General features: G+C 39.8%; 1 protein-coding gene across 1 annotated transcript in view; it reads left to right on the forward strand.

Moving 5' to 3' along the window:
* The first annotated feature begins 225 nt into the window (after positions 1 to 225).
* LOC104963498 (multiple PDZ domain protein-like) overlaps positions 226 to 15491 on the forward strand; it is a 16205-nt gene continuing 939 nt past the window's right edge. The window contains exons 1-15 of the mRNA XM_010792097.1: positions 226 to 314; positions 2842 to 2927; positions 3888 to 4054; positions 6581 to 6742; positions 7035 to 7174; positions 7890 to 8103; positions 8375 to 8497; positions 9216 to 9413; positions 9889 to 10021; positions 10630 to 10718; positions 11855 to 12095; positions 13858 to 13944; positions 14190 to 14269; positions 14662 to 14808; positions 15019 to 15194. Of these exons, the coding sequence (XP_010790399.1) occupies positions 2912 to 2927; positions 3888 to 4054; positions 6581 to 6742; positions 7035 to 7174; positions 7890 to 8103; positions 8375 to 8497; positions 9216 to 9413; positions 9889 to 10021; positions 10630 to 10718; positions 11855 to 12095; positions 13858 to 13944; positions 14190 to 14269; positions 14662 to 14808; positions 15019 to 15194 (1973 nt within the window). The 5' untranslated portion in view covers positions 226 to 314; positions 2842 to 2911. The remainder of the gene's footprint in view (positions 315 to 2841; positions 2928 to 3887; positions 4055 to 6580; positions 6743 to 7034; positions 7175 to 7889; positions 8104 to 8374; positions 8498 to 9215; positions 9414 to 9888; positions 10022 to 10629; positions 10719 to 11854; positions 12096 to 13857; positions 13945 to 14189; positions 14270 to 14661; positions 14809 to 15018; positions 15195 to 15491) is intronic.

The following is a 15491-nucleotide window of genomic DNA, read 5'->3' on the forward strand; positions in this document are numbered from 1 at the left end:
ATTATTTATTTTACAACTGTTTTAAAAAACTGTTTCTTTTAGCTATTTATTTCCCTAACGAATGCATATGGCTCTTGGGAGTGAAATAACTTTTTATTTGAGTATTTAATAATTTGACCCTGACCCTGCAGCTGGAGGCCGAGGATCAGGGTGACCACCAAGCGGCGCTTCAGTCCCAGTGGCCGGGCCGGGGTGAGCTGAGGATCGGGTTACACACCGCCCCGTCTTTATGCCGCACACAGAGCGCCGTTAGCCGCAGGACAACAGCAGAGTAGAGGGTACTGAGATCCGGGAAGTAAAGGCTCCACACTCATGTAAGTGATACATTATTCTCTAAAGTCGCTACGGGAAATCTTAATGAACATTTAGGATTATTGAAACAACTAAATATGTGTGCAACAGGCGCCTTTGTTAGCTACACTGTCGCTAATGAGAGGAAAATATCCCGAGACGTCTATCCTGTGGTCACCGAGAAGCAGAACACAGGGGGATTTAAATAGCTTTTAGTGTCTCTTTCTAAGTATAAAGTGTGTTCAGTTCACTGTAAGTAGCCTCAGTTTGACCCACAGCAACGATACTTTAACTTCTTCACCGTGGGAAGCCTGTTGCTCCTCCATGGATGAGATGGAGGTGGAGGAGGAGCTGAGGAAAGCGGATTGTTCCGAGAGCCCTGGTCACTTTATCAAAACACTAGCTAACCTCAGTGGATTTACTAGAAATACGCATACTTATATTGTAGCAAACGCTTTAATATGATAAGTAAGTGTCACGCGGCCGGGGACATAGTCGAGCTACTTTGGGTTTTATTTTGCAGAATAAATCCTCGGTGACAGTCCGGTATTATTAGCATATAGTCACAGCAAAGCTGACACGTGATTATTTTCGGAGGTAAATGCATCCTTAAAGCTCTGTGTTTGGGGTAAAGTCCACTTTGTGACATTAGCTAATGGGTTTCTGAGTCATTTGAGTCACATTTATGCTTCTTTCTTTTTTATGTAAAGCACACTAAATTACCCATGTGTAGGCCTATGTTATGTGCTACACATATGAACCTGCTATTTTTGTATATTAATGCAATAGCATATTAAAAACAAACTGGGCAGCCTAGAGAAATAAACTACTAAATCTAAAAGCATATTATTATATTAATTGATTGATTACATTTAAAAAGTATATTTCTCTGGAACTGGATGCCAGTTGTTATATTAATCATTATGTGGGTGCTCATACACATTACAAATGTTTTAGTACCAGTAAGAAAGTAGTAAAAATCATCGGATTTATGCAGCACTAATATATTTCCCTGCAGCTATTTATTAAACATTTGTATAGTGCAGGAGATTCAAAATGAGATTTTACACCAAATAAACCCATTAACACACAGCGACCACATCTTGTATTTGAAAGTCCATTAGTCATTTAGAAAGGTATAATGAAGCAAAAATAAATAAAAACAAATAAACTTGGCTGATACTGCTGACTCATGCTGGAGCTATTCTGAGAGTCGGCTTTTAATTACCTCTGCAATCTCCTTTAATCGTGTAATGTCCCCCTGAGTCATGTCGTGCTCGTAACAAAGCTTCTGCTGGACTCAAGTGTGACAGCCATGACACTGATGACAGTGTTAGCAAAACATAAAAACCCACAGCTACCTCCATATTATGTGTTAAAAATAAATACCTTCATACTGTGTTATTATCAGGCTTTAGTTTAAAGATGCGATGAGTCAAGGTTTCACAGCTTCATTCATGCATGTAAAAAATACCTGAAAAATATCAAATAAAATGAAAAAGATGGTCTACTAACTGTCAAAAAACATTATAAATCAGATGCATTTGGAGTTATGGAAAGGATATTAATTATTAATATTAGAAAGATAATTCAGACATTGGATTAGATTATTTTCAGAAATATTAAATATGCGAAAAAAAAAGAAATACAAAACCACACAACTAAAGTAATAAATAAGGTTACAGTTTATTCTCTCTCCTGTTGGCTTAATGTTAGTAACATTCTTATAATAATAAACATGCACAAAATGTGGAGGTCCTCTCCATACGTCATGCCATAAGTTGTTGCCGGTAATTTTGCGACATGCCTACATAGAGTTGCATTAATCAGTTGATAAGTTAAATGACAAAATGTCATCGGCAACTTTTTTGATAATTAATGATGAACATTGTAGTTTAGTTTGTTTTTATTGTCGCTTTTATTATGTATTATGCAATAGATCACGTTAGGCTGTGGTAAATTCTAATGTGCATTTCATATTCTGACATTTTAAATAAAAAACAATTAGTCTAGAAAATAAACCACAGATGAATACACGATAAAGATAATTGTGGCAGTGCTATTATGATCCACGCAGAGTATTACACTGGTTTTAAAATAACTGATAAGACTGACTATAATTATTTTTAATCAGCAGAATGCTCTTTAACGTGCTATGTTTATCTGATAGGAGTAAATTGGACCACCGTGTTTTCGCTGGCTGCAAACATGTCATGCATATTCCAAAACTGCTGCAACAGTGCAGTGAATGACATCTCTAACACACAGTAGATGTGACTTCAGTTCTGCAGCACCATGTTCCTTTGTTGCTGTTATGGTGAAGCATTTTAAGATAACAATATGTTCCCTGAAAGAGCAGAAATAAATCACTTTTGCTCTTCATGTTGACCTTTCCAATAGAGAGGTTTTTAAGAGGTGTGGTTCAGACGAGAATTAGTGTCTACAGCTCTTACTTTCTGTTTCTATCGAGTGTGTTGTGGAAAGATTGTGTTTCCAGAAATGTATTTCTCTGACTGTTAAGAAAAAGCCGTTGTGTTTTTTTTGTTACAGGCCTTGAGGAAGGGAAACGAGTGACGTTGCTGTTAATGGAAATAAATCACACCCATCTGGAATTGTAAAAATGATCGAAACAATGGGTAAGTAATCACTTTGGTGACTTTCTCTCCCTGCTAGTCTTCTAAAAAATCATGATAAATAGCCGTAAATCCTCCCAAAAAGTGTTTTGCCTATAGTCTTGCCGTGGACCAACTTTACTGTCTCTTATACAAAATATTACACACACTACAGGAAAGGGAAAAAACACAAATGGCATAAAAGGGCCTCTTTAACATCCTTATGCAGCTGAAACAGATGCCTGCATATCTGTGGCAACAGAAAAAACCCAGCTGATACTCTAATGTTATCGTCTTGTTTACAACCGTTGTTCAAACTACAAAGCGTCTTAAGTGCAGAAAGTGCTCCTGGACATTATAAAAAGCTCGATGAGGTGTTAGTCACGGTCCGTGAGCTTCGGAAATTGCTTCATTTTTGTCCAGCGTAGGCCGGGCTGACCCATCCTCACTAACAAGCCTCTCTGGAGTTTACAGCTTATGCAGGGTCCAGCAGGCAGACTGCGGAGGGGCTGCTGCTCTTATCTGCTGATACACACTCTCTGTTCCTGTGCAACACACCACTGACACTAATGGAAACAAGAGGACACATTGCTATTCTGAAGAGAAACTGTTTTATTTCTTCTGGTGCAAAACCTGATGCTACGTGATCTTTAGAGCAGCCGAGTTTCCTCTGTGCCGATTTACTGGTGGAGTGTAATGAAGTGTACTTACTAAAAAAGTACATTTTCGTATTGTTACTTTTACTTAATCTGAGTACTTCTTCCACCACTGCTATTTACAGATAGTTAAAGATACATATATATATATATATATATATATATATATATTTTGAAACACAAATGCTAAAAGTACAAATACAAGTGTATTTTAAGGTCCAAACAACCTTTCTATCTCATTCTCTGCCCATGCACTGATTAAGCCTCTCTTCTCCACCGTCCTCTCCTCCACTCTGGTGCTGTCACTGAAATATGTGACGGCCTGCAGACACTCAGCGTGCCTTGCAGGCGGTGGAGCGTCTCCAGGCCCGGCTGAAGGAGCGGGGGGAGGTGCCCACCGAGGAGAAGCTCAGCCTGCTCAAGTCTGTGCTCCAGAGCCCCCTCTTCCACCAGATCCTCGCCCTGCAGAAGTCCGTGCAGCACCTCAGAGACCAGGTACCCCCACAAATATTGCATCCACATAATGTGAAAAACACAACTATTGGACTATTTATCTAATGAAGGGTATGCTTTTAAAAAAAATGTTTTTAATGTAAACGATGCATGATGCTACAGCTGCAATTAATGGTTAAGTCTCTTAAAAGGGAATCGGCAACTGATTTGAGTGATAGCAAACATTTGTCTAAAATACGGAGATTTGCTACTTTTATATCATATTAAAGGGAAATGTGTCATCTTTTTGTATTGATGTTGCCATTTCCCACCTTTTATTTTGAAATGTTTTCCTCCTTGTGTCTTGTCTGGTCCTACTTCCTGTGTTTGCCTTCCTGTCTTTAGTTTCCCTCCTGTGTCTGTTGCTCTTGTGTTTCTGCCTCCCCTGCCCAACTGTGTCTTGTCCTGTGGTTACCCTTCTGTGTATTTAGTCTTGTCTTCCCCTGTGCCCCATGTCCGATCGTCCTCTCTTCTTGTTCATGTTACCTGCCCGTTTTTCTCGTCCATGTTACCTTATCGTCTTTTGTCCTGGTTACCAAAATGTATGACTATGATCTTTGAACTTTTTGTTTTTTTCTCTATATACAAACATTTTCTAAACCTACAATAAGCCGAATAAACCTTTGTATGTAGTAGCTGCTGTGCACAAGACAAACAATTACAGCAAGTTACAATGCTTTGGATATATATTTGGGCGTTTTATTAATAGTTTGAAGACTGACTTGAAGTGTTTTGGTTACATGACAAACATAACATCTTCAACAACAAGGTCAAAAAGAAACTACAGCATCACAGTAAGGTTCATTTATCAACAATGCTTTTATCTTTCCTCCACCCTTTAAAATCCCCTCTCCCAAAAGTGCTGCTGCTTTGGCCAAATTGCTGTCAGGGTTCATGAGCCGACCGTAGTGAGGGTACAGATAGAAGGTCTAACCTTTCAGGCTGATTCTCTCCATTGAGACTAAAACGTTTGAGAGGAAGAGGCAGAGAGCTCTCCAGTCTCAGTGGAGTGGGGCCGGGGCGAGCGTTTGAGAAATAGAGACGGAAATATGTGAGCTATGCAGTGGGAGGCAGGGATGCTCCAGCCTTTAGCCCACTGAGGAATTTAGATTATAAAAGTCTGCTGGCATTTCTCTATGCTGGGGGTTTTACTCATTGCAAAGGAGTCCTACATTCCTCCTGTGTGTGTGCTGATGCATGCTTTCTTTTGTAAGCAACACTTACCAAGCAGGTATTTATCATAATTTCCCTTCAGATCTGGTGAAAAGGGTAAGAAGTCTCAGTATAGTCACCGTCAGCAGGACCAGTTTGGAGCGAGGGTGCATTTGTTTTGTGTGTTGTTGTCAGACAAGAGCCAGACATAAACACACACACACTGTCCATCTCCTGGCTCTGGTAGTTAGGCCGCGCACAGTCCACGTCGCTATGGTGACCAGGCCCGACTCTCCAATAGGAAAGAGGCCACCGTGTGAAGTGGGGCAGAAACAATTTCTTAAATGTGCAAGAACCAAACTGGAACTTTAATCCTCTTAGCCAGGCCCCAACTAACAAAGCTCATGCAACTTAGCCGCATGCTACGCTACGTTAGCGTGGCCCATAGGGCTGTGTGCAGCGCTAATGTGCCCTGTTTCTCTGCACTAATCTGGGCCTGTTTTAAAGGCAGCTATAATTCACACTACATGTTCCCAGAGCTAAAAGTTGTGCAGCCAACTTCCCAGAATGCAAATGCACAAGTTCACAAGGACAGCTTTAGCTCGGCAGTGCCATATGCCAAATGAGTGTTTATGAAACTTTGTGTGTGTGTATTGAGTTATTGTATTGAGATGGTCATACACATTTTGCCCTTTGGCTAATGAAATTGGGAAAACACTGTTTTATGTAGATGTCTCATTTATGTAATTTATCTGTCACACAAGTAAAGTCATTGCAGTAATTAAAAGCCAAACATATTAAGGCTTCCAGATGGCCGGTGATGCTTCCCCCTGCCGCCATGGAAATATTGTGTTTGGAGCCTTGTCATTGTTGGAACATCAGCTAAGAGCCATTATACCCTGAAGGATTAGGCTGTCAGAGATCCAGCTAATCATGGCGGGATAACTAACTATCTGGCATCCCAGTGGCCTCACACACACACACACACACACACACACACACACACACACACACACACACACACACACACACACACACACACACACACACACACACACACACACACACACACACACACACACACACACACACACACACCAGGGCTTTGGTGTCTAAAATTAAACTAAATGTTTACGTCCACAGTTGGAACGAGTCATGATGTGTTCTTGTTTGAACTTTTAATTGTTTTCAATTGGATTATTGGCAGTAATTGCTGCTCTCTGCAGGATTGTTTTGCAAGAATCCAGAGCTGTTATGTAGGCATAAGCATCACGTTTATTTTTAGATAAAACATGCAAAACAGTCATCTGTAATCTGTCACTGCAACATCTGCAGTTTTCGACTTAACTCACTACATATCTATTTCTATATTTTCAGGAGAGTCTCCCAGGGTCGCGTGAGACTGACCTCTGCGATCATGTCGCAGCAGTCAACCCCAACGGCGGCCATGTTTCCTACTCAGACATTTCAGCTTCTACTCTCATCAACGGCAAGCCATCGTCTGAGGAATTTGAACATGTTGTTCACTCCATGGCGCAGGTAAACACATCTGTAAAGCCGAGGCAATCACTGTGCTGTTTGTCAGTGTAAGATACTCTGCTGCCAGGCTACTGTTTTATTTGATGTATTACCGCAATAATTTTATGTTTGGGTAATTTTACCACATGCACAAGAATCAGCAGGTAGAAAAACCTTAATGATATCTAGCACTACAGGCTAGAAGTTTACTCTAGAGGCATTTCTAACACACTTCTAAAGGCAGCTGCAGCTTTGAAGCAAATCAGCACACCGCCAAATAACATGTGCAAATATATATGTGTTTATCATTCAGGGACGCTACCTGGCACATGTGGATCTGCAGAAGCCAGAGTCAGGGGGTCTGGGCTTCAGCGTGGTGGGACTGAAGAGCGAGAACCGGGGAGAGCTTGGCATTTTCATCCAGGAAATTCAAGCAGGAAGTGTGGCCGACTGGTATGTTAGAATTAACACGCCCTAGCACTTTTTCAGACTTTTCTGGAAATTAAATGTATCTCGTTTCTAATTGCACCAACAAATGTAATCAGAATGAAACCGGGACTTAAGCACCAGGTAGAATTATTAAATGCATTGTCCAGGGCAAATTATTGCTTATTTTAATTAGTTTTCCACTTTCAAAAATGCAAAACACAATGGCTTAAAGTCCTTTTGTTCCCTGGTAATAAAAAAAACCCAGCCTTTCTGGTTCCCAACATTACCCCAACTGTCACCAAAATTCCTGATGCTGCCTTCAAAATAAAAGCTTAAACAACAACTGGAATTTACTAAAATAATGACAGTAAATAATGAACCACTTACACTATACAAAACGCAATGGAAATGAATGTTTAACTATTAAATTATACATAGAAATTAATCGTTTCAACTCTAATTGTTATAATTTTTTCAATATAAAACTACATTTTCATGCCTTCAGAACATCATATGGCTTACAAAATACTCAAAATATTGAAATGTCAAATAGAAGCACAATCAAATGTATCCTTAGAGAGCAATGTGCCAACACAGAGAACAAAACGGTTACACAACTAATGGTTAGTCTCCACTATTACGCTACTCTATGATAAAGACTTGATCAGAGGCAGATTTTGGTTAAGCTCTGACTTCATTTACCGCCTGTCCCCCTCACTATGTCCCTCTTCCCGGACAGCGATGGAAAGCTGAGGGAAGCGGATCAGATCTTAGCCATCAACGGGAAAATCCTGGACCAGACAGTGAGCCACCAGCAGGCTATCGGCCTCCTGCAGAGCGCCTCAGAGAGGGTCCAGCTCACCGTGGCCAGAGGACCCATCCCCCAGCTCACCAGCCCCGCAGTGTCACGCACACCCTCTGCAGCCAGCACCCTGTCTGCCAACTCCAGCGCGGTAAACACACACTCTAATATCAGCCATGATTTCAACTTGCTCATTTAGACAACCTAATTTTTGCAAAACTCGCAAAAAACAACGCTTTACCGATACACAAAGACACATTAGAAGCAGATCCTGCAATCCAACATGGCAGTCAAATGTGTCTGTGGCTATCAAACGGCGTACATACATACACTTTACTTACTCATCCAACACAGTTCATGGCTGGATACATTTGTACGAATGTTCATTTGTTCTATTCTTCCTCCTCTTTCCCGGTGCCTAGTGGCAGCACGTGGAAACGATCGAGCTGGTGAACGATGGCACTGGCCTCGGCTTCGGTATTGTGGGAGGAAAGACCACCGGAGTTATTGTGAAGACCATCCTTCCTGGAGGCATCGCTGATCAGGTGACTGCTTTTTCTGAGAGTTTGCTTTAAATGACTAATGTTTCTTTCAATGAAGATTCTTTGTATATACTGTAAAGTGTTTACAATAAAAAAAGGAAAATGTCTTTGTATTTTATGTCACTTTAAATGTTCTAAAGAGACGGCCCATGTCAATTAGGGATAATGAGAATTGCAAGCTAACTGTCACTCTTGTCTTCTGTTTGGTACTGAGCGTTTTATTAAGGGTTTGATTTCATACTGAAGCTACACAGACTAATTAATGGTTTACTGCACACAAGTGTCAGAGGCCCACTCGACTTCACCTACAAAATGTCACTCAAATAGCCACGTTCAAACCACAAAGAGGCATGAAAAGGACAGCAAAATGACACAAAATGACTACAAAGAAATAATAAAATACTATAAATAGAAACAAATAAACTAAGAGTGATTCAAGATTACCAGAAAGGGACATGAAACATAAAAAAGAAACACAATGCGTGTCTTGCTTCTATGTAGAAGAGATGGAGGATCTCTAGCATGTCCATACCCAAGGGCCCAAGGTGTCATGGGTAGCTTACCTACACCTGCATAAATTGTACTGATATAAACATGTATCAGACAAAAAAAAAGACAGAAAATTACCACAAAAACCTTAAAAAAAATACCACAACATTTTAAAATCTCTCTTGTCTGTCTGTGCCCAGGGGTCAATTGTCTGAAATGTGTTTTGTTTTAGGATGGCCGGCTGCGCAGCGGGGACCACATCCTGCGGATCGGGGACACTGACCTGCTGGGGATGGGCAGCGAGCAGGTGGCCCAGGTCCTCCGGCTGTGTGGGAACCGGGTGAAGCTGGTGGTGACCCGGGGGCCCCTGGAGGAGGGCCCCTCGGTCGCCGCTGTCATGCCTGTGGTGCTGCCCACCGTCAACGAACAGGTAAGGGGACTGCTGCACTTTGAAAAGAAAAGAGAAAAGTTTTTAAGTATAGGAGTATCACTACAGCGATTCACTGATGATTGATTATTTTAAAGAAAAACAAGTTCACCTCCTTTGCCTCCATCTTTATTCCCCTTCTCTTCGTGGTTCTGAAATGAATTGAAAGAAAACTGCTGATTAATTTGCCTGTGACTCATATTTTGAGAGCAAATGTTGATTATTATTTATTCAGCTCTAAAACATCGATTTCACATATATTTTCAAGGCTCAGCCCTATTCAGACATTGAATGAAATTCGGTGACTCACTTTATAATTAACATCCATTTTGCCTGCACACATTAGGGGTCTATTATTGTCACCAGCATCAGATCGTTTATTATCAAAGATTTGTTACCCATGTGGTGCAGTTGATGATTTGTTTTCCTTTTATCTTGTTATCAGTGGTAATTTACCTGTCTTTTCCTCTGTTCACAGGGCTATGAGGAGGAGGAGGAGGAAGAGGAGGAGGAGGAGGAAGAGGAGGATGAAGCGTTTGATGTGAGCCTGACGAAGAACGCACAGGGTTTGGGCATCACTATCGCCGGCTATGTTGGAGATAAAAACTCAGGTGACAAATAGCAGACTGAATGACCATTCAAATCAGAGTATGATGTTCAAAATAAAAATATTTATAACTTCAGTATTACACAAGTTGTGTCAATATATTAATTTCCAACAAAGGCACTAATTTCCCCTCCTAATAAAACACTTTACAAATAACTGTTACTGGTAGTAATGGATTGATAGTATGTGTGTCCTTTATGAGTGCTTTAGCCACTTTTAGCTTATCGTGTTAGGTAAATATTAGACATAAATCCCTCAGTTGGACAGAACACTTTAAATGAATGTATGCTAACGTGTTAGCCTAATAACTTTATAAGGTGTTGTCAATGTCGGTGTTTGGGAAATGATTAGCTTCAATATAAGTGCACAGAGTAAGCCTTTTTATTATGAGCTTCTTCATTCATTTAATTAAATTGAATATGAAATGGCCTTGGCTGCAAAGTCTTTACTTTTCAAGGTTAGCATTAGTGCACTGGGTTCATCCCATTATTGTTTATGACTCATGTAATATTGAAACATCTGTTAGCTTTCCTCCTCGGGTCTTAATATCCAGATTTACAGCTTTGTTCTTCATCTTTCTTTTTATTTTGTGTCCTTGTTCTGCCTCCTCAGAGCCCTCTGGCATTTTTGTGAAGAGCATAACAAAAGACAGCGCTGTAGATCAAGATGGCCGCGTCCATGTTGGAGACCAGATAATAGCTGTAAGTGCAACAATTATGCTCTTTGTGCTTTCCTCTCTGTAATGGCATGAGGTAAAATATTCAGTGAAGGTTTATGAGATGTATTACCGTGAGGGAATGGAGGGTGATTATGAAATGCATGATGAATAATTAACTGATAGTTATTAAAGTGTTTTTTATTGTGACTGGGACTCTTGAATTAGCTTCATTTCTGCAGGGCGTCAAACTGTGTTCATCATTTCATCATTTTGAAATTAGTTAATGTTGCCTTTGTGTTTTTGAAGTCCTCACATCCTCCTGTTTTGTTACTGTGTTTATGTGTGCAATAGTTTTATTCTTGTGCTTTGGGATCCAATTTAAGAACTTTAAGCATTTAATTGACTGAATTATTTAAACTTGGGGGTTTTGAACTCTCCTAAATGATCTAAATAAATAAAGTTAATGGCTTGAATAGATGGGAATACTCTGGTGCTGTTTAGGGCTGCGAGTAATGATGATGTTCATTATAAATGAATGTGACGACTATTTGTTAATGAATTATTAATAGTTTCATAGTTTGGTGAATTAATTAATAGTTTGGTGAATTAAATGACAGAAAACATTGAGAAGTGTCAGTTTATCAAAGTCTAAGTAGATGACTATAAATGTCTGTAAATCCAGATTTGATCGGCTACATTTAAAAAGACATTTTCGCATGATAAATGACTTTAATAATTATCCGAAAAGTCCAAGCTGATGAATATAAACATCTAAAGAAATTCACTTAAATATGATTGAAAAAATATTGAAAGACAGGTTTTAGAGGCTGACAACAGCATTTAAAGACATTTTTGCAAGTCGAAATAACTTAAACAATGATTCAAATTATTATTATTTTTGACATTCTTGAAGCTCTACTGGTTAATAATGCCTATGGTTGTTTCAATTTGACCTCAAACAAACAAGTATTCTATGCAATTCAGTTTACTTTTTTATTTTGTACATGTTCAGAGCTATAAAAACACATAAGAACACCAAATGAACAATTTACTTCAATATGAATAATTTAAGAGGTGTAATCATAGTACTTTTCTTCCTTTTCACCGTCTCTTGTTGTGTGTTATACTTTAAGAAAATAAAAATAATTCCAGCTCACTCTGGTGTCTCGCCCCCTGCAGGTGGACAGCGTGGACATCCAGGGCTTCACCAACCAGCAGGCGGTGGAGGTGCTGCGCCACACAGGCCACACGGTGCACCTCAAGCTGATCCGGAGGGGCTTCAGGCCCGAAGACCTCCCCCCCGCTGTGGCCCCCAGCATCGGCGTGCTGCCCCCCCACACCACCATCCCCACCACCACCATAGTGCTGGAGGAGCTGGAGCTGGAGAGGAGGAAGGCAGAGGAGGAGGCTGCGGCACAAGGTAGGGACTTAATGAAAAGAGACAAAAACACACTACCTGAGAAAAGGGGACATTTGATGTGTGAACATGTGTGGCTCAGAGAGGAGATATGGCGCAGTAAAGACTGACAGCAAATAGAGATTTATTTTATCAAAGAAAGTTACACAACTTAAACCAGCAGCATATTAAAAAGATATTGCAATTTAGAAATATGCTCAAAACTCTTAAAATGTTAGTAAAACCTACTGGAATCACTTTAACCTACGTTTTGTTGAGATATACATTTTCTTTTGGCATCAACTTTTTTTTACAAAAACACAATTTTAAAGTGTAAAACCTTTCCAAAAAAAAAGGTGTGTGGGTCGGTTCTTTCTTACGTGTTAATATCTGTATTTTGAACAAATGCAGGCTCTATTTTTAATGTCTCTACCATGATAGAGAGCTAGACAGCTTGTTAACGTAACTCATGTGGGAATATTTATGATTATCCCAAATGTCGAACAATAAAATCCTATATTGTCCCGTCTCTACTAGCAGCTGTTTTTTACTATTCAAAGTTTTATTTGTTGAAATCTTTTCCCTCCGGCATGGAAAAGACATAATGAAAATAGAAAAAGAGCCAAGGTTTTCCATCGTGTTGTTTAAAACCTGAAAAAGACCAAGTCATAGAATTAAAAACATCAACATAGGCATCCAACGTTGAGTTACAGCTAAACACAAGGCTTAGAAACTTTTGAATGTGAAATGATTGTGTTTTTTTGCAATTAGCAGCCATGACAAGCAGGTTTCTATTGGTGTCGGCTAAATAATACATTTTGCATCCCTAATAAAAATGACACATTATAAGAGTGTGTGTTCCTCAAACTTTTTGAAACACAATAGTTTGTTGAGTTAGAATTTATTTAAGCTAATTTACTGTGCATGAGATCATAGGTTTGATGTGGAGTTGTAATGGGTCATTTCATGTTTGGGATTAACAAAATTAATTTAACTACTCGCTTAAATTGTTGCCAAGTCAGTGTTCAGGTTGTTGGAGCACACACACATTCACACACCAGCAGAGGAGCTAGTATTAGTTTTATGTGAGCACTTAAAAGGTGCTGATGTACAGCGTAGTAATTTCATGGGCGGCCACTCCGGTGCCCTGTGGAACTCCAGAGACATAAACAGCGGTGTGAAGCTGTAAAAGAAAACACACGAGGGTCATTAAACAGATATTTGAAGTTTAAAGTCTGTCATAATGGGTATCATCAGCACACACAGGTAAACCCTTTTTTAAGATAATAGGAGGAGAATATTTTTCTAAAGTGAGGGTCATTATGAAAAAGATAGGAAATTCTCATACTACTGTAATTTGGAAGAATTAAATAATAGAATACCAAATAACAAATAATATTAGCTCTAGTGTTACATAGTGCTCGAAAAGCAGAATAGGGACTCGTTAAAGTCCACAAAAAAAAATTGATCTGTGCCAAAGGGAGATGTCTACTCTTGTTTATTTTATTTCTAACACTATTTCTCATAAATCATAGTAAACATACACACAGTTCTGTTATTATAATTTTGAAAATGAAAATATTGTTACGACACATTTTGAGCTAATCTTAAAAAATGTGTACCAACACTTAATTCCTCCTGACTATGTGCACATGCTTTCTGTATCACATGCGTAAGGTGAATCTTGATAATTGTGTGGAGTTTACTGAGCACCTCTAAGTGCAGAGTAGAGCACCTTTTCCCTGACGTGTGTGTGTCTTCCTCACTCCTCGCTGTCTGTTCACAGTCGCCGCAGATGAAAAGCCACCGCAGACAAAGAGCGAAGTGTCGGATGTCGGCTCGACCTCGGATCAGCTGACGGACGACACACATGGTAGGAGGAACTCTTCTTTAAGATATGTCTGACACTGTGTGTCAGGAACACACGAGCAAACACACGGTGGAGATGAAACACTGGCATGTGTTTAAAACATTCAGATAACGTTTTTCTTACGTGGGTCAGAGCTCGAACACTTTGCAGATAGTTAGAAATGTAAGTCACTATGCAGGCTGAGTTTATCACGTTTTAGCATTTTTTCTCGTTTTGTGCATTAATGCTTTGCTGTTGTGTTTTCCAAGGGATGAAGCTAACAGCCTTTGAGGAAGAGGCACTGATGAAGAAGTGGCTCCAGATTCTGGGTCCAAGTAATGAAGTTGTAGTAAGTTTTGTTTTCAATATTAATTGTTTTCTCTCATGCATTAAATTAGATTTCAACCCATTAGTCTACTAAAAGATGAGTTTATTAATTGTTGCGATAATCTAACTTTGGAGTCATTAAGCATGCAAGAGTGTCACACAGTAGTGTTTCTTGAATCTCAAATATGGAGACGTTCTGTTTTTTTTCCACTTTATATATCTTGGACTGACAAAACAAGACATTTGAAGACGTCAGGATAGACCGAAGCATTAATCTAGAAAATAATCAGCAACATAATGGATACTTGCATTTTGACTTGGCTGTTAACATAAAACTGCTCTCTTTAAAAAAGCGGAATGACCTGAGTGGCAACACAAAAGGGATTGAGATATAACTGGGATGTTATTCTACAGGTGGCTCAGGTGGAGAAGTTCAGTGCGAGCAGCGGGCTGGGCATCAGTCTGGAGGCGAGCAGCGGCCATCACTACATCCGCTCCGTCCTTCCTGAGGGACCTGTGGGTCGCTGTGGGAAGCTCTTCAGTGGAGATGAACTGCTTGAGGTGCAAAAAACACACTTTTAACAGTGTTTCCATTTTGTCTCTGACATTTTTGCCATTAATAATTACAAAGGCTGAACTATCAACATGTACCTACTACTACTACTACTACTACTACTACTACTACTACTACTACTCCTACTACTTACCTACTACTCCTACTACTTACCTACTGCACCTAAATGAAGCTAATGCTAGCCTCTCCTCTCTCAGGTCAACGGCTTGTCTCTGATTGGTGAAACGCACAAGGAAGTGGTGAGGATCCTGAAGGAGCTCCCTCTCTGCGTCTACATGACCTGTTGCAGACCCGCCCCCCACCTGCAGATTGACATGCACGATGTCCAACCAGAACCAGAGATTCTGTCTACAGTGTCTGCATTAAAGGTACTGCAAATGCAATGCTCAAACATAGCAGATTTACTCGAATGTATTATTGTTTTAATATACATTTTAATGAGCATTAGATTGCATTTGTCAAGCATGATTTGGGAGTAAACAAACTGAATTTTAAAGGCTATTGTAGCAGAAGATGCATTCAAGTCGAGTTGGAAACTACACACCTGAGCATGCATTGATGTATCATGAAATGATTTCCCATTTCTGCATATGAAAGGGAATATGGAGTGCAATGTTCTCCCGCTATTAAAACCCATTGCTCGTTATTAGCTTAGACTGCCAAGGCACAC

Source organism: Notothenia coriiceps, unplaced genomic scaffold, assembly GCF_000735185.1.
Source record: "Notothenia coriiceps isolate Sejong01 unplaced genomic scaffold, NC01 NC01_scaffold00036304, whole genome shotgun sequence".
In the NCBI taxonomy this organism is placed as follows: domain Eukaryota; kingdom Metazoa; phylum Chordata; class Actinopteri; order Perciformes; family Nototheniidae; genus Notothenia; species Notothenia coriiceps.